The sequence below is a fragment of the Natator depressus genome, chromosome 13 (genome assembly GCF_965152275.1).
Source record: "Natator depressus isolate rNatDep1 chromosome 13, rNatDep2.hap1, whole genome shotgun sequence".
NCBI classification, from domain to species: Eukaryota; Metazoa; Chordata; order Testudines; family Cheloniidae; genus Natator; species Natator depressus.
The window spans coordinates 13,367,657-13,379,826 of NC_134246.1; the positions used below are offsets into that span (position 1 = coordinate 13,367,657).

The 12,170-nt window shown below is 39.9% G+C and overlaps 1 protein-coding gene across 1 annotated transcript; it reads left to right on the plus strand.

The window, feature by feature from the left end:
* Window positions 1-256: 256 nt before the first annotated feature.
* CBLN4 (cerebellin 4 precursor) lies at window positions 257-8,172 on the plus strand. Its single transcript, XM_074969504.1, has 3 exons — window positions 257-754; window positions 3,519-3,635; window positions 7,423-8,172. The coding sequence occupies exons 1-3, from the start codon at window positions 464-466 to the stop codon at window positions 7,618-7,620; spliced, it is 606 nt and encodes a 201-aa protein (XP_074825605.1). The 5' UTR covers window positions 257-463; the 3' UTR covers window positions 7,621-8,172.
* Window positions 8,173-12,170: the final 3,998 nt, after the last annotated feature.

Consider the following 12,170-nt stretch of genomic DNA (forward strand, 5'->3'; position numbering starts at 1 on the left):
GGAATCAGCAGCCCCGTTCCGCCCCCAGCAGCCCCAGAGGGGGCGAGCAGGGTCGGACAGAGGGAATCATGGCCACGGCAAATGTTTCTATTTCTTCGTGATCTCTCGCGCTTTTCTCGCTCATCAATAATTCACCTTCGGGCTGCTTTTTTTTTTTTTTTCACATGTGGAGGTGGGGAAGCCAAACGGGGGGGCGCTGGGAAGCGGGGATGGTGTTTGTTTGCTTTGGTGGGGTATTTTCAGGCGACCGTTAAAGGACAAAGGTTTGGGTTTGGGTTTTTTTGTTGTTTTTTAAAAAGGCAGCGGGGAAGACTTTGACTTTCCCCCCAGCATTGCTGGACCCGCGCGTGGGGAAGCGGCGGCGGGTGCTGGCTCCCCCCGCTGCTGCCGGGCTTGCGGAGCGGTGGACGGAGAGGCTGGGGCGCTCCGAGCGAGGCTGCGCTGCCTGCCGACGGTGCTGAACATGGGCGCTTCAACCAGGGCGCTGGCCGTGGTCCCCACCGTGATGCTCGCCCTGGCTCTCCCCAGCCTCCCGGTCTGGGCGCAGAACGACACCGAGCCCATCGTCCTGGAAGGGAAATGCCTGGTGGTTTGTGACTCCAACCCGGCCGCCGATGCCAAGGGCGCCTCCTCCTCTCCCTTGGGCATCTCGGTGCGGGCGGCCAACTCGAAGGTCGCCTTCTCGGCCGTGAGGAGCACCAACCACGAGCCCTCGGAAATGAGCAACAAAACCCGGATCATCTACTTCGACCAGGTAAAGAAAATCCCCCCCCCCTCCACCCCAGCACCGTGTTTTCGGGGGGTGCGTGGTTTGAATCGATCCCACACAAGCAGGAGAGGCGTTAGGGAACCCATGCTTGCCCAAGTGTTAAGGAGCCATTGCTTCAGGATGCGCCCACGTCCCTGGCCAGGGGACTTGCGAGCCAGCCGGGATCTAGACGGCGGCTAATAAAGGGGCTCATCAACAGGTGCGAGCAGAGCTGCGAGCTTGTTCAAATCCAGGGTCCCCGCTGAAAGTGAGCGTCGGGAAAGTTACTCCGCGGGCAGGCTTGGCCGTTGCTGTGTATTTCAGACCCGCACTTTCTGGGTCTCCAGCACTCCCTGGAGTCTGATACTTTAGTCATCTCACCCGATCAAGATTGTCTTCATTTAAATGCCAGCCCGGCACAGACCAGGCAGGAGTATTTTTGCTTTGCTCTGAAGTCCAAAGCAGCAGCCAAGACTAATTCGCATTGAGCCTTCAAGTACTTTTAAAAAGTTGCGTGTATCTCAAGGCTCGACTGAGGGCAATGTAGACAAGCAGTAGGTTTTCAGCTAGCTGAGGGGGGAACCGAGACTTTATTTACATTTTTAAAAAGGCTTCAGCTCGCATTGTTGATGTGGACGCTCTTCAAATGTTATGATCCTGTGGTATTTCAGTTAAGTTTATCAAACGTCGTTTCATTTAGCACTGTAAAGCCAGAGGGGAGTATTCTTGGGAGCTCCCTTGAGGTTTGCAGCCTACCTACAGTTTCAATAACACCCCTAACAGAGTAGCTTTTGGGTCCCCTTATTTCAGAATACACATGTGCAGTAGAGAAGGTGGAAAGGAAAATCAGTGCCAATAATGTATCATTTGTATGGATTACATTTAGTTAATACTGAAAACACAGGACACATATATAGTTTTCTAAAATACCCATCACATCTTAGTTGCATCCCTACAATATTTAAAATCATTTGTCTGAATTTTTAAATATTTTACAACCCTAATGAACCCCCCCGCCCCCAAATACATAACCTCAGTGGATGAGCAGTCTTTGCAGACAAAATAAAATCATATTTGAAAAAATTCCTCTTAAATTAAAAAAACAGAAACTAACACAAAACACTGTGAGGTTTTTGATTTAAAAGAGATCATGCTGTTCTTCTAGAACCTTCATGTCAGTTATAAATAAGAAGGGAGGTCTCCTTCACAGAAATCTGAACACACACAATTTAAATAAGTGTCTTAGGATAAATGATAAATATAGCTGAGATAGACATAGTCATTATGTGAAGTCAACTCCACTCAGAAATTTACTTTAAGTCTTGTGAGCTGCCTTTTCCACTCTGTAACCAGAAAGACTTATTTCAGCCCTTGGATAGTATATAAAATAGTTAATGAAGCCTAGTTAGCTTCTTGGAATGATTAGCTGCTTGGTTAATTGATCCTACTAAATTACTCTTTTTAAGGTCCAGAGACTCCTATACTCAGCCTAGAGATGGGCAATAACTAGGCTTTTCAGCACTAAAGTAAAGACAAAATGTGCTTGGAATTCTTGAGTTTTATTCACCACATTGTCAATAATCTTTTCAGGATACAGGAAGACCTATAGGGATGTGTAGGAGACTTGGAAATGTGCAAAGCATCTGAGAGTTAGCCCTTTTTAAGTGAAAGGAAAGCCAGGGAGAGGTTTAAAAGGTGTTTTCTCAGATGCAGCTGATGCACCCAAAGTTTCAACATTGTTTCATTAATTCTTGGGAATTAGTTCACAAAATTTCAAATGATTTTTTCCCCTCTAAAATCCACAACTTGTAATACTACTATTTTCATCTCAGTCATACCTATGAATACACACACATCTGCATTCCTGTTTCATCTACCAGCCTTGTGCTAGAGCAGATCCAAAATAATTGAGACTGAGAGTTATTTTTCTTACTATATCATATCAAGATACCTCACATAGTGTAATTTAGAATGCTAGAATTAAGCAAACTTCCTGGTTATTCCCACTGACTCTTTGAGAAGTCTGTTTCTTTAAGAGAACTTGAAAATATGAATTAAAATAAAGGATAAATAATTCAGAAGAAGGACGACACTTCATTATAGAAGATATTTAAAATGTGAAGGCTCTAGTTGTTTAATGTCTTCTCCTTGGTTACTTGCCTTTAGCCATTTAAGAAAGTCTAAGTTGTTAGAAGAGTGTTTTCAGTTAGCGATACAACAGAAAAGAGAAATAGCACATATTTGTAAATCCAGGGTTGTTTAAAATAGGTAGGTCAGGTATTCTGGCAACTCAATCCACCTTCAACCCAGTGTCATGAATTATGTCATTCATACACGTACTGCCTCATAGCTTCATACTTTCAGGGATGATGACATTGCCTTGACCAGTACTGATTGGCCAATGCTAATATGTTATTCCGGGAATTATTGGTGTTTTGAGAAGGTATTGTGGGACTAATGGGAAGATATGCCATCCCCCTAATATCTACTATACCCACAGATAGGTCTAATATTTGGAGATATCTACAGGCAGCCAAGTTGGACACGTATTTCTATGCCAGTTGATTTTTACTTAAGTTATACTGATAAATATGACTTACAAATGAAACCAACCCATAATTTTAAATGCCATATTTTAATGTCCGTGAATATAGGAATAAAAACAGAATTCTGTATGTCATGCAGTTAGATGGAGAAAAATGTGATTGGATGCCTTGATCTTTTATATTGAATAATTGTATTAATTCCCATTATGTATTTTTATTTGTAGATCCTAGTAAATGTGGGCAATTTTTTCACATTGGAGTCTGTCTTTGTAGCACCAAGAAAAGGAATTTACAGTTTCAGTTTTCATGTAATTAAAGTCTATCAGAGTCAAACAATCCAGGTATGTTGATTTAATATGAGAAATGTATATGTAAATTGTTTGCATTCTAGAATGAGACTAAAATGGTGACAACAAAATATTATTACACACAGTTCACATAAAAAGAGCATTTTTTGGTTCATTTAGAAACCCAGTGACTTTATTGTATTACATTCCTTAATTATACAGTATAGTGTATACATCTGAAATTAATGGATATAAAAATGTAGGGCCAGATCCTCAGCTGATGTAAACCCTCATAGCTCCATTGCTCTGTTCATTCACACCAGATGAAGATCTGGGCTAGACTGTTTAAAATAATAAATATAAAGGTCACCCATGACTAAAATACACTTTTTAATTTAATTTAATTCAATTGAGTGAATCCCTCATAACAATCTTATATTGCTAGTTAGAAACTAGGTGAAATCCATTGTAATGATGTCTAGGTTTCTGGGGAGACATTCTGTATAAAGACAGGTTTCAGAGTAACAGCCGTGTTAGTCTGTATTCGCAAAAAGAAAAGGAGTACTTGTGGCACCTTAGAGACTAAGCAATTTATTTGAGCATGAGCTTTCGTGAGCTACAGCTCACTTCATCGGATGCATACTGTGGAAATTGCAGAAGACATTATTATATACACAGACACCATGAAACAATACCAGCAGGAGAGTGGGGTGGGAGGAGGTATTGTTTCATGGTGTCTGTGTATATAATAATGTCTTCTGCAATTTCCACAGTATGCATCCGATGAAGTGAGCTGTAGCTCACGAAAGCTCATGCTCAAATAAATTGCTTAGTCTCTAAGGTGCCACAAGTACTCCCATTCTGTATAAATAAGTCATCTTCATTTTTGGTAATTTTTTCTAACAGGAACTTCTAGAAACCACATGATGACACCAGGTAGCTGTTTAAAAAATGGCCTTACTGTGGGCCAGGACTATTTAAGTTAACTTCACTGGGCCACGACTATAATATTATAACTCTTCAGTGATGATGGTGGTGGTGGTGACTGTCTTAGAGAGGTTTGCAGTTATTTTACTGTGTTATGTTGGAAAAACACAGAAAACTATACTTTTCTTTGCAGTTCAATAGCAATGTTGAGCTCATAGTCTGACATACACACCAGCCCCGAGAACCAACCTCTAGGGTCCTGAGCATCTTCCCATTAAGCCACGAGCTAAACTCCTAAAGAGTGAAATTCACCCCAGGGTCAGACTGTGGGGCTACAGTGCAGTCTCTCATCGCAGAGCTGATATGCCAGGGCTGGAATAGTGACTGAAGCTTCCATGGAGACCACTGGATCCATGGAAAACATGATCTGTGGTTTCTCTTTAATCTGCCTCTTTTCTAACTCTGGTCTTCCCTGAACATAGCCTTCTGTACTGGCCTATGCGAGAGCGGGGAGACCTTTCTGCAGCATGTATATGATGCACGGGCACCTTTGGATGGTTGCTCTGCCTGTAGACTGCCTATACATTCCCTGTGCAGGATTCAGTGGAGCAGACTGGTGCAAGAATCCTCTGCATCACAAGTGAATTTCATCCTAAAGATATGGAGGGAAATCTTGGCCCCCACTGAAGTCAATGGCAAAACTCCCATTGACGTCAGTGGGGTCAGGATTTCATCCATAATCTATATAAAGGCTATATATTTAGCTCATACTTTTGTTCTTTCTACCCTATTAAATGTGTATTTGATGGAAGATTAAATGTGTTCTAGAATCACTGTGCCATTAATGGTCTATGTGTTTAACACACCTGTTAGCAAAGGAAGAGATAAGATGTAAATTTTGTTATGGGACAATGCAGGGCCAATTGCGGCATGGTTTCCCATGGAGTTTCAGTTCATAGTTTCATGTTTTTTCATGTATATGGGCTAAAATCTCAGAACTGTGGGTTTCAGGCCTGCAACTGTGAAACACAACAAAATTATATATTTAGGAGTAATTTCTGAAGCCAAGATTTTCAAAAGTGCCTAGAGATTTTGAGTGCCCCAATTTTTGGATGCCCAACCTGAGACCCCTTGAAACTCTCCCACTCTCTGAAAATTAGATCCCTTTTTGAGGTGTCTCAAACAGCACAACCCAAAGCGAAGGTACCCCAAATCACTAGTCACTTTTGAAAATATTTCTGTTTTATCACTTTAAAATAATGTCATGATATTTACATGGATAGGGCCTGATTCTCCTCTCACTTCCATGGGTTTAGATCAGGAACTGCTCCATTAAATCCAGTGGACATATACCAATGTAAGTATGAGTAGTACAGGTCCAAAGTTTGCATCTTTTGCATAGCTGCTTTTTTAGCTCTATTTAATTAAATACAATAGACCCTTTCAATCAGGTTGTACCGGTAAATGGCCTTTCATTCTTAAGCCAGTAATAATGCTGGCATCCAAGGCAACTGTTGAACTTTAATAAGCCCTTCATGTTAAAAGTCCAAATAATTGGAAGGACGCATTATCTCCAATGGGATAGGGACTAAACCTGCTATTTCTCCAGTACTGTGACAAGGACACCTGTGAGATGCCCAACATGGGAGCTGGAGCCCAAGGAGTAAGATAGTAGCAGGGAACAGGCAGTGATCAAACCCCTCATGCACTTTTTGCATGTATCACAGCTAAGGAGGGACTGGATGCTATTGCAGCGGCACCAACAGACTAAACCAGTTTGAGTCTCAGACCCACATAGACTTGAACACCACTAAATCACCGGAAGGCTTCCCACATGACTGGAATTACCACGTTCCTGAAACATCTGTTAGTGCCATTAAGTATCATTAGAGTGAAATTGGTTCCCTGGAGAGATCTGATTAAGTGGATTTCCAAGATAAGCAAATCCCAATTAAGGGCCAGATTCTGCTGCCTTACTCTACAAGTGCTCCTATAAAAATTAATGGGAGTACTCACCAGGAGGGAATACTTAATATGAACAACCATTTCATAGTCTCTCCCTCTGTGACTGCATTACAGTTAAGGCTTCTAAGAAATGTTCTAATTTTTGGCAAAAAATACATTTCACCAATTTATTTAAAAGTTAGAAAATATTTGTGTTTTCTCCCTCATTTTCTGACCAGCTTTGCATCTGTGTAGGTTCAGAAGCCTAGGCATTTGTGAATGACAAAGGTTTGAATAGAATCAATACTGAAATACAGTGGCGCGGCATATAAAGATGATGATTTGTTCTAGATTTTAAAACCAAATTGCAATAAAAAATCAAAGAGCCATATATTGTGATTACAGTGGGAGTTAGATGCCTAACCTACTTAGAGCTTTTGAAAAATCCCACTAGAAAAATCCCATCATCTGCATCTTTGTGTACCTAAATACTTTGAAAATCTGTCTCCTCTACTGATATGTACATGCAGTTAGATATCTAAATGACCTATGCAATCCAGGCATGCAAAGAGGGCTAAGGTGATGCAAGTGTCTTACAGCGTCACCTTGCCAGATCATTATCAGTGGATAGGGAGCTCCTATAGACCTTTAAAAAATAAAGCCTGTATATAATCATGAATTGAAAGTCCACATTACCTAGAGGAACTAGCATATTATCTGAGCCAGAGCCCATTGAAGTCCATTGACAGCATCCCATTGACTCCAATGAGCTTGCAATAGGCACATAAACAATAATACACTTAACAAAAGAGCAAACAATCATACTAACCTTAATTATTCATTTGAAAGGAAATAAAGTATACATGCTGTACAATGGGATTTTAACCAGGCCCCACCACCCTTTAGATACTTGATGTCATCAGATGCTTCTCTGTTAACTACAACTTTTCAGTGGGTTTTTTTCTTGTAGGTTAATTTAATGCTAAATGGAAAACCAGTAATTTCTGCCTTTGCTGGGGACAAAGATGTCACTCGTGAAGCTGCAACTAATGGAGTCCTGCTCTATCTAGACAAGGAGGATAAGGTTTACCTGAAACTAGAGAAAGGTAATCTGGTTGGTGGATGGCAGTACTCTACATTTTCTGGGTTTCTGGTCTTCCCTCTGTAAAAGTCAACTTCCCTGTGACATCCATCCAGGTGTGGACCAGTCATTGCCTCTGCTATTTGAAGATCATTTTATCATCATTGGGATTGATGTTTCTTTATTGGTTTCTCATGGGTGAATATGGATTCTATTTATGGATTTTGGCCCTATCTGAACTACTATGAAGTTTCACAGAATTTTGTGTGTTTAAATACAGTATATTTGGATTAAGACTTAAAGCAGACCATAAATATCTATGCTTAATGTTACAGTCTAAAGCTGCCTGCAAGATTTATTCAGATTTCATTTACTGGACTTATTGGATTCGTGGGAGAAGTGGATTTTCTTTTCTTTTTAAAAGACTGGCAACTGGGTCTATAATTTAGGAGATTTTGATTTCAGACTTCAATCAAGAGTTAGCGTGTTGCTGCCAAAGGACTGTATATTGACATATTTGGTTATACATATTTTTGTTCTTTTGGACACTATAGACATAATTTATTCAGTTTTCTGGAGAAAGATTATTATTATTATTGATAAGTGATTGACTTTATTTCTCTTCTACATGTAGTGGGGTTGGATGGTTCACCAAGATATTTACTCTCAGTCAATGATCATAATGAAGACTACCCTACTGAAAGCTAAGAAGCTGTATGTTAATTGGACATGTAGTGCAGATTATAATACTAAAAAAGTGCTTATCAGGGTTAAAAGTGATCAGTCCAGCATATCTCTTCAAAACAGCTTTGCCCTGCAGGAAAGATCCCATTTGTTCTTCAACTTTAATTAACATGATTGATAATATCCACTTTATTAAAAACTGAAGGGATGCCTTCCTTAGACATAACTACTTTATTAGCTGGAGATAAGACCCCTTGTTTTTAATTGTGTCTATTTTTCAAGTCTTCTGTTGTGTTAAAGGTGTCATATGTTTTTTCCTTAACTCCACAAATGTGTATATAATTATAAATCATCTGTTTAGCAAATATTCCATCCAAATAGCTGGTATCTAACTTTTTTGTCTTTTTGTACAGGTCGTATGAATTCATAGATTTATTTATTATGTTGCATTACATAATAAAAGTTAATATATTAGCTGGATTTTTTTCACGGTTGGGTTTTCAAACTATGACGCTCACACGCTCTCTTTAATTAGTTATAATTATTATATGCAAAGTTAAGCTTTTTGGAGTCACAGAAACTGGTGGGTTAGCTTTGCCTGGCAGAATCCTAAAGGTAGTCTGCATTAGCTAGAAATAACCTGTGCGTTTTACAAATAAAATACTGAGAGTAAAATCCTGACCCCATTTAAGTCAATGGCAAAAGTTCCACTGACTTCACCCTTAGAATGTAATCTAAAACCCATTGAAGTCAATGGATCCTGCTGACTTCAGTGGGCTTTGAATTGAGGCCTTGGTAGTGGGATTTTACCATTGTGAAGTAAGAGCCAATGCAGTCACACAAAAAATCTAATGAATAAGAGAGTGTATGGTCTTCTTAGTGGAAGTGCTTTTACACAGACTGTCAGTAAAGCTCCCAGTCCTGCATTCCTTGTGCACCTAAAATACCCACTGACCTCAATGGGAATTTTGAGTTTGCATGGAATGCAGCATCTGACCCAAAATGAGAGACAATGCAGAAACGCTATGAAAATGAGAGTATTCATGAACATGTGAGTGTCCAGGCATTGATGTCCTGATCTAAAGCCCATTGAAGTTGAGGAAAAGAGCCCCATTGACTTAAATCGGGTTCTTCCTTAGAGTAATCTTTTGCCACCTTGTACAGAATGTCACATTTTCCCTACTATCATTGCCTGGCATTTCAGAAATTTCACTCATTTTGGGGCCTAATCCAAAGCCCATTCATGTCCCTGATAAAACTTCCATTGTCTTTAGTGGGACAAGATTGTGCATAAATGTAAAATACTTTCAGAAGTGATGCCAGCATATACACAATTCAAGATTGTATGTGTGTGTGTGTGGAGAGTATCACTTTTTAGGGATGGTAAAGTGTTTCCAGATAGAACATTTCAGTACTGCAAATTGATAGGTAACAGGAAGATATGGCCAGGAGGTATCTGATTTACATTTGGTAAAAATATGAACATATTTGTCATCACAATTAATCAGAATATATCACCACATAAAACAAGTATATATATTCATTAAAAAGTGGGACTGCAGTGCCTAATTTGTATGGAATATGGGAATGGTAATTTGTCTCATTGCCACAGGAGTTTCCAGAGAGGTACATAAAAATCTGAATAAAATCTGCAAAATCTGAACGTTCACCTTACCCATCATTATATAAATAATATGAAGGAAAACACTGCATTCAGATTTATGGAAGGAATAAGGGTAAAACTGGCAGTATGCATTTAAATGTGCTGTAAAGTGAGTCTGGTGTTTAGACCCTATCCAATACCTTATTTGAGAAGGACCCTGTATAAAAATAACTGCTTTAATTTATGAACAGATGATTTCTTAAGGCTGCCTTTAGCATTCATCAATGATATCAAAACACCTTAATATACAAATAATTCCTCTTGGCAAAACATTTCCAACTGCATCAGAGTCATTAACAGTCATTTAAAATTTAACCAGGAAGTCCAAGCAGTTATTAAAATATGGAGGTATGTATTGATGAGATGTTCCTGTACTCTCTTCTCCGAGCTCCAAATAATGCACACAAAAAACCTACTTTGCTATATTCTTATTTAAAACCTGTCCAGTGTAGACACATCTATCTTTATATGATCTATAATCTGCGGAACTCAAAGGTGGCCTCTGAACTGATGGAACAAGGGTGCACATTGGACCATTGAACATATTTCATAATTTAACAAGAGCAATGAAAACTTTAGCAGCATAGCCAAAATGGTAATAAAAAATGGCCAATTGTGAAAAACCTCTTAGGGCACAGAACACTGGTACATCTTTATCAACTGGAAATAACTAAGGTCCTGGGTCTAAAAACTGGGATAGGATAAAGTTATCAAGTTTTCTTAGTATTGTCCCAGTCTTGATGGCCTTACTCAGCTCTTTCACAAAGCTCTCAGTGATATCAATGGGAGCTTTGACTGAAAAAGGCATTCAGAATAGTGGTCTAGTCTATGAAAAGTAGAGTTTAGCATCTACTGTTTTCTTTTTTCTTTCACATGAATCTTAATGTTTATATTGTTGAGAAAAAAAAGATAAAGAGACAGACTGTCTCTGCTCAATTGGTATCTAAGGTTATTTTTTTTAAAGCTTTCAAATATTGCATTTTAATAAAGGCAAAAATTGGTTCTGGAAGAAAATATGAATCTGTCCTATTGTGTATGTTGTATTGAGCTGTCTACTAAAGATTAGTGGTGATATTCTGTCCCCCATTGAAATCAATGGCAAAACTCTCATTGGTTTCACGGAGACTGGGGTATGTCTTCTGCAACTAGACACTCGTGGTTGGCCCATGCCAGCTGACTTTGGCTTGGGTTAAGGGACTGTTTAATTGCCGTGTAGACATTCAGGCTTGGGCAGTAGCCTGAGCTCTGGGACCTTCCCACCTTGCAGGGTCCTAGAGCCTGAGCTCCAGCCCAAGCCCAAATGTCTACACAGCCCCTTAACCCAAGCCTTGCAAACCACAGGCAACTAGCATGGGTCAGTGGTGGGTTTGTAACTGCAGAGTAGATATACCCTGGAATTTCACCCTATATATGCAACCAAGCTGCAATATGTTGCAGGAATTTAAGCTTGGTATTCCCTATCTTCCCTCTCTATACAAATATGCATTTTATAGTCAGATTGCTTATATAGAAAGGCTGAGCACGTTAGGATCCTGGAGAGCTTTCTTGCCCATCTGTCATAAACACTGAGAAATATGTGATTAATGTATCTATCCCTCGGTTCCAAGCAGAGGCCACTCAACACAATCTGCTGCCCCAGGCAACTCTTCAGTTTGGCACCCCCCCATGCCACTCAGATTTGGCCCTTCCACCCCCTCCATCATGACAAAGGGGTGGGTGAGCTAAATTTGAGCAAATGGCATTGTGACATGGTGCATGGGGTCTTAGTGCCACTCAGATTTGGTCCAACTGCCCCTCCATTATGATGGAGGAGTGAGTGGGGCTAATGCCTACGTGATTTATGAGTTTAACGATACAATTTTCAAAAGCACCTGTTATTAAATCACTTTTGAAAATGGGATGTAGGCTCCTAAATCACTTAGGTGGATTTTTGTAAATTTTACCTATTATCTTTCTCACAGAGAAAACTTGTTAAACTAACTTTAAGGTATAAAAAAGAAAAATGAAAACTTGATCAAAGTGTAATTCCTTGCAGTAACTTCTGTATTGCTCTGAAGCAATGTTTTATATTCATATTGTACCCTAGCAATGTCAAAGCATTTTCCAAGTGCCAATTAACTCATCCTCCCAGGAACCCCTAGGAGGTGGGTAGGTAAGTGTAGATGTCCTCATTTTATAGCTGGGAAATGGAGGCAGCAAAGTTTAAACAACTTGCCCTAGGCCATAGAGGGGATCAGTGTCGAAGCTGGGCTTAGAACTTGGCAGCTGTTGGCTCCTAGTCCCATGCTCA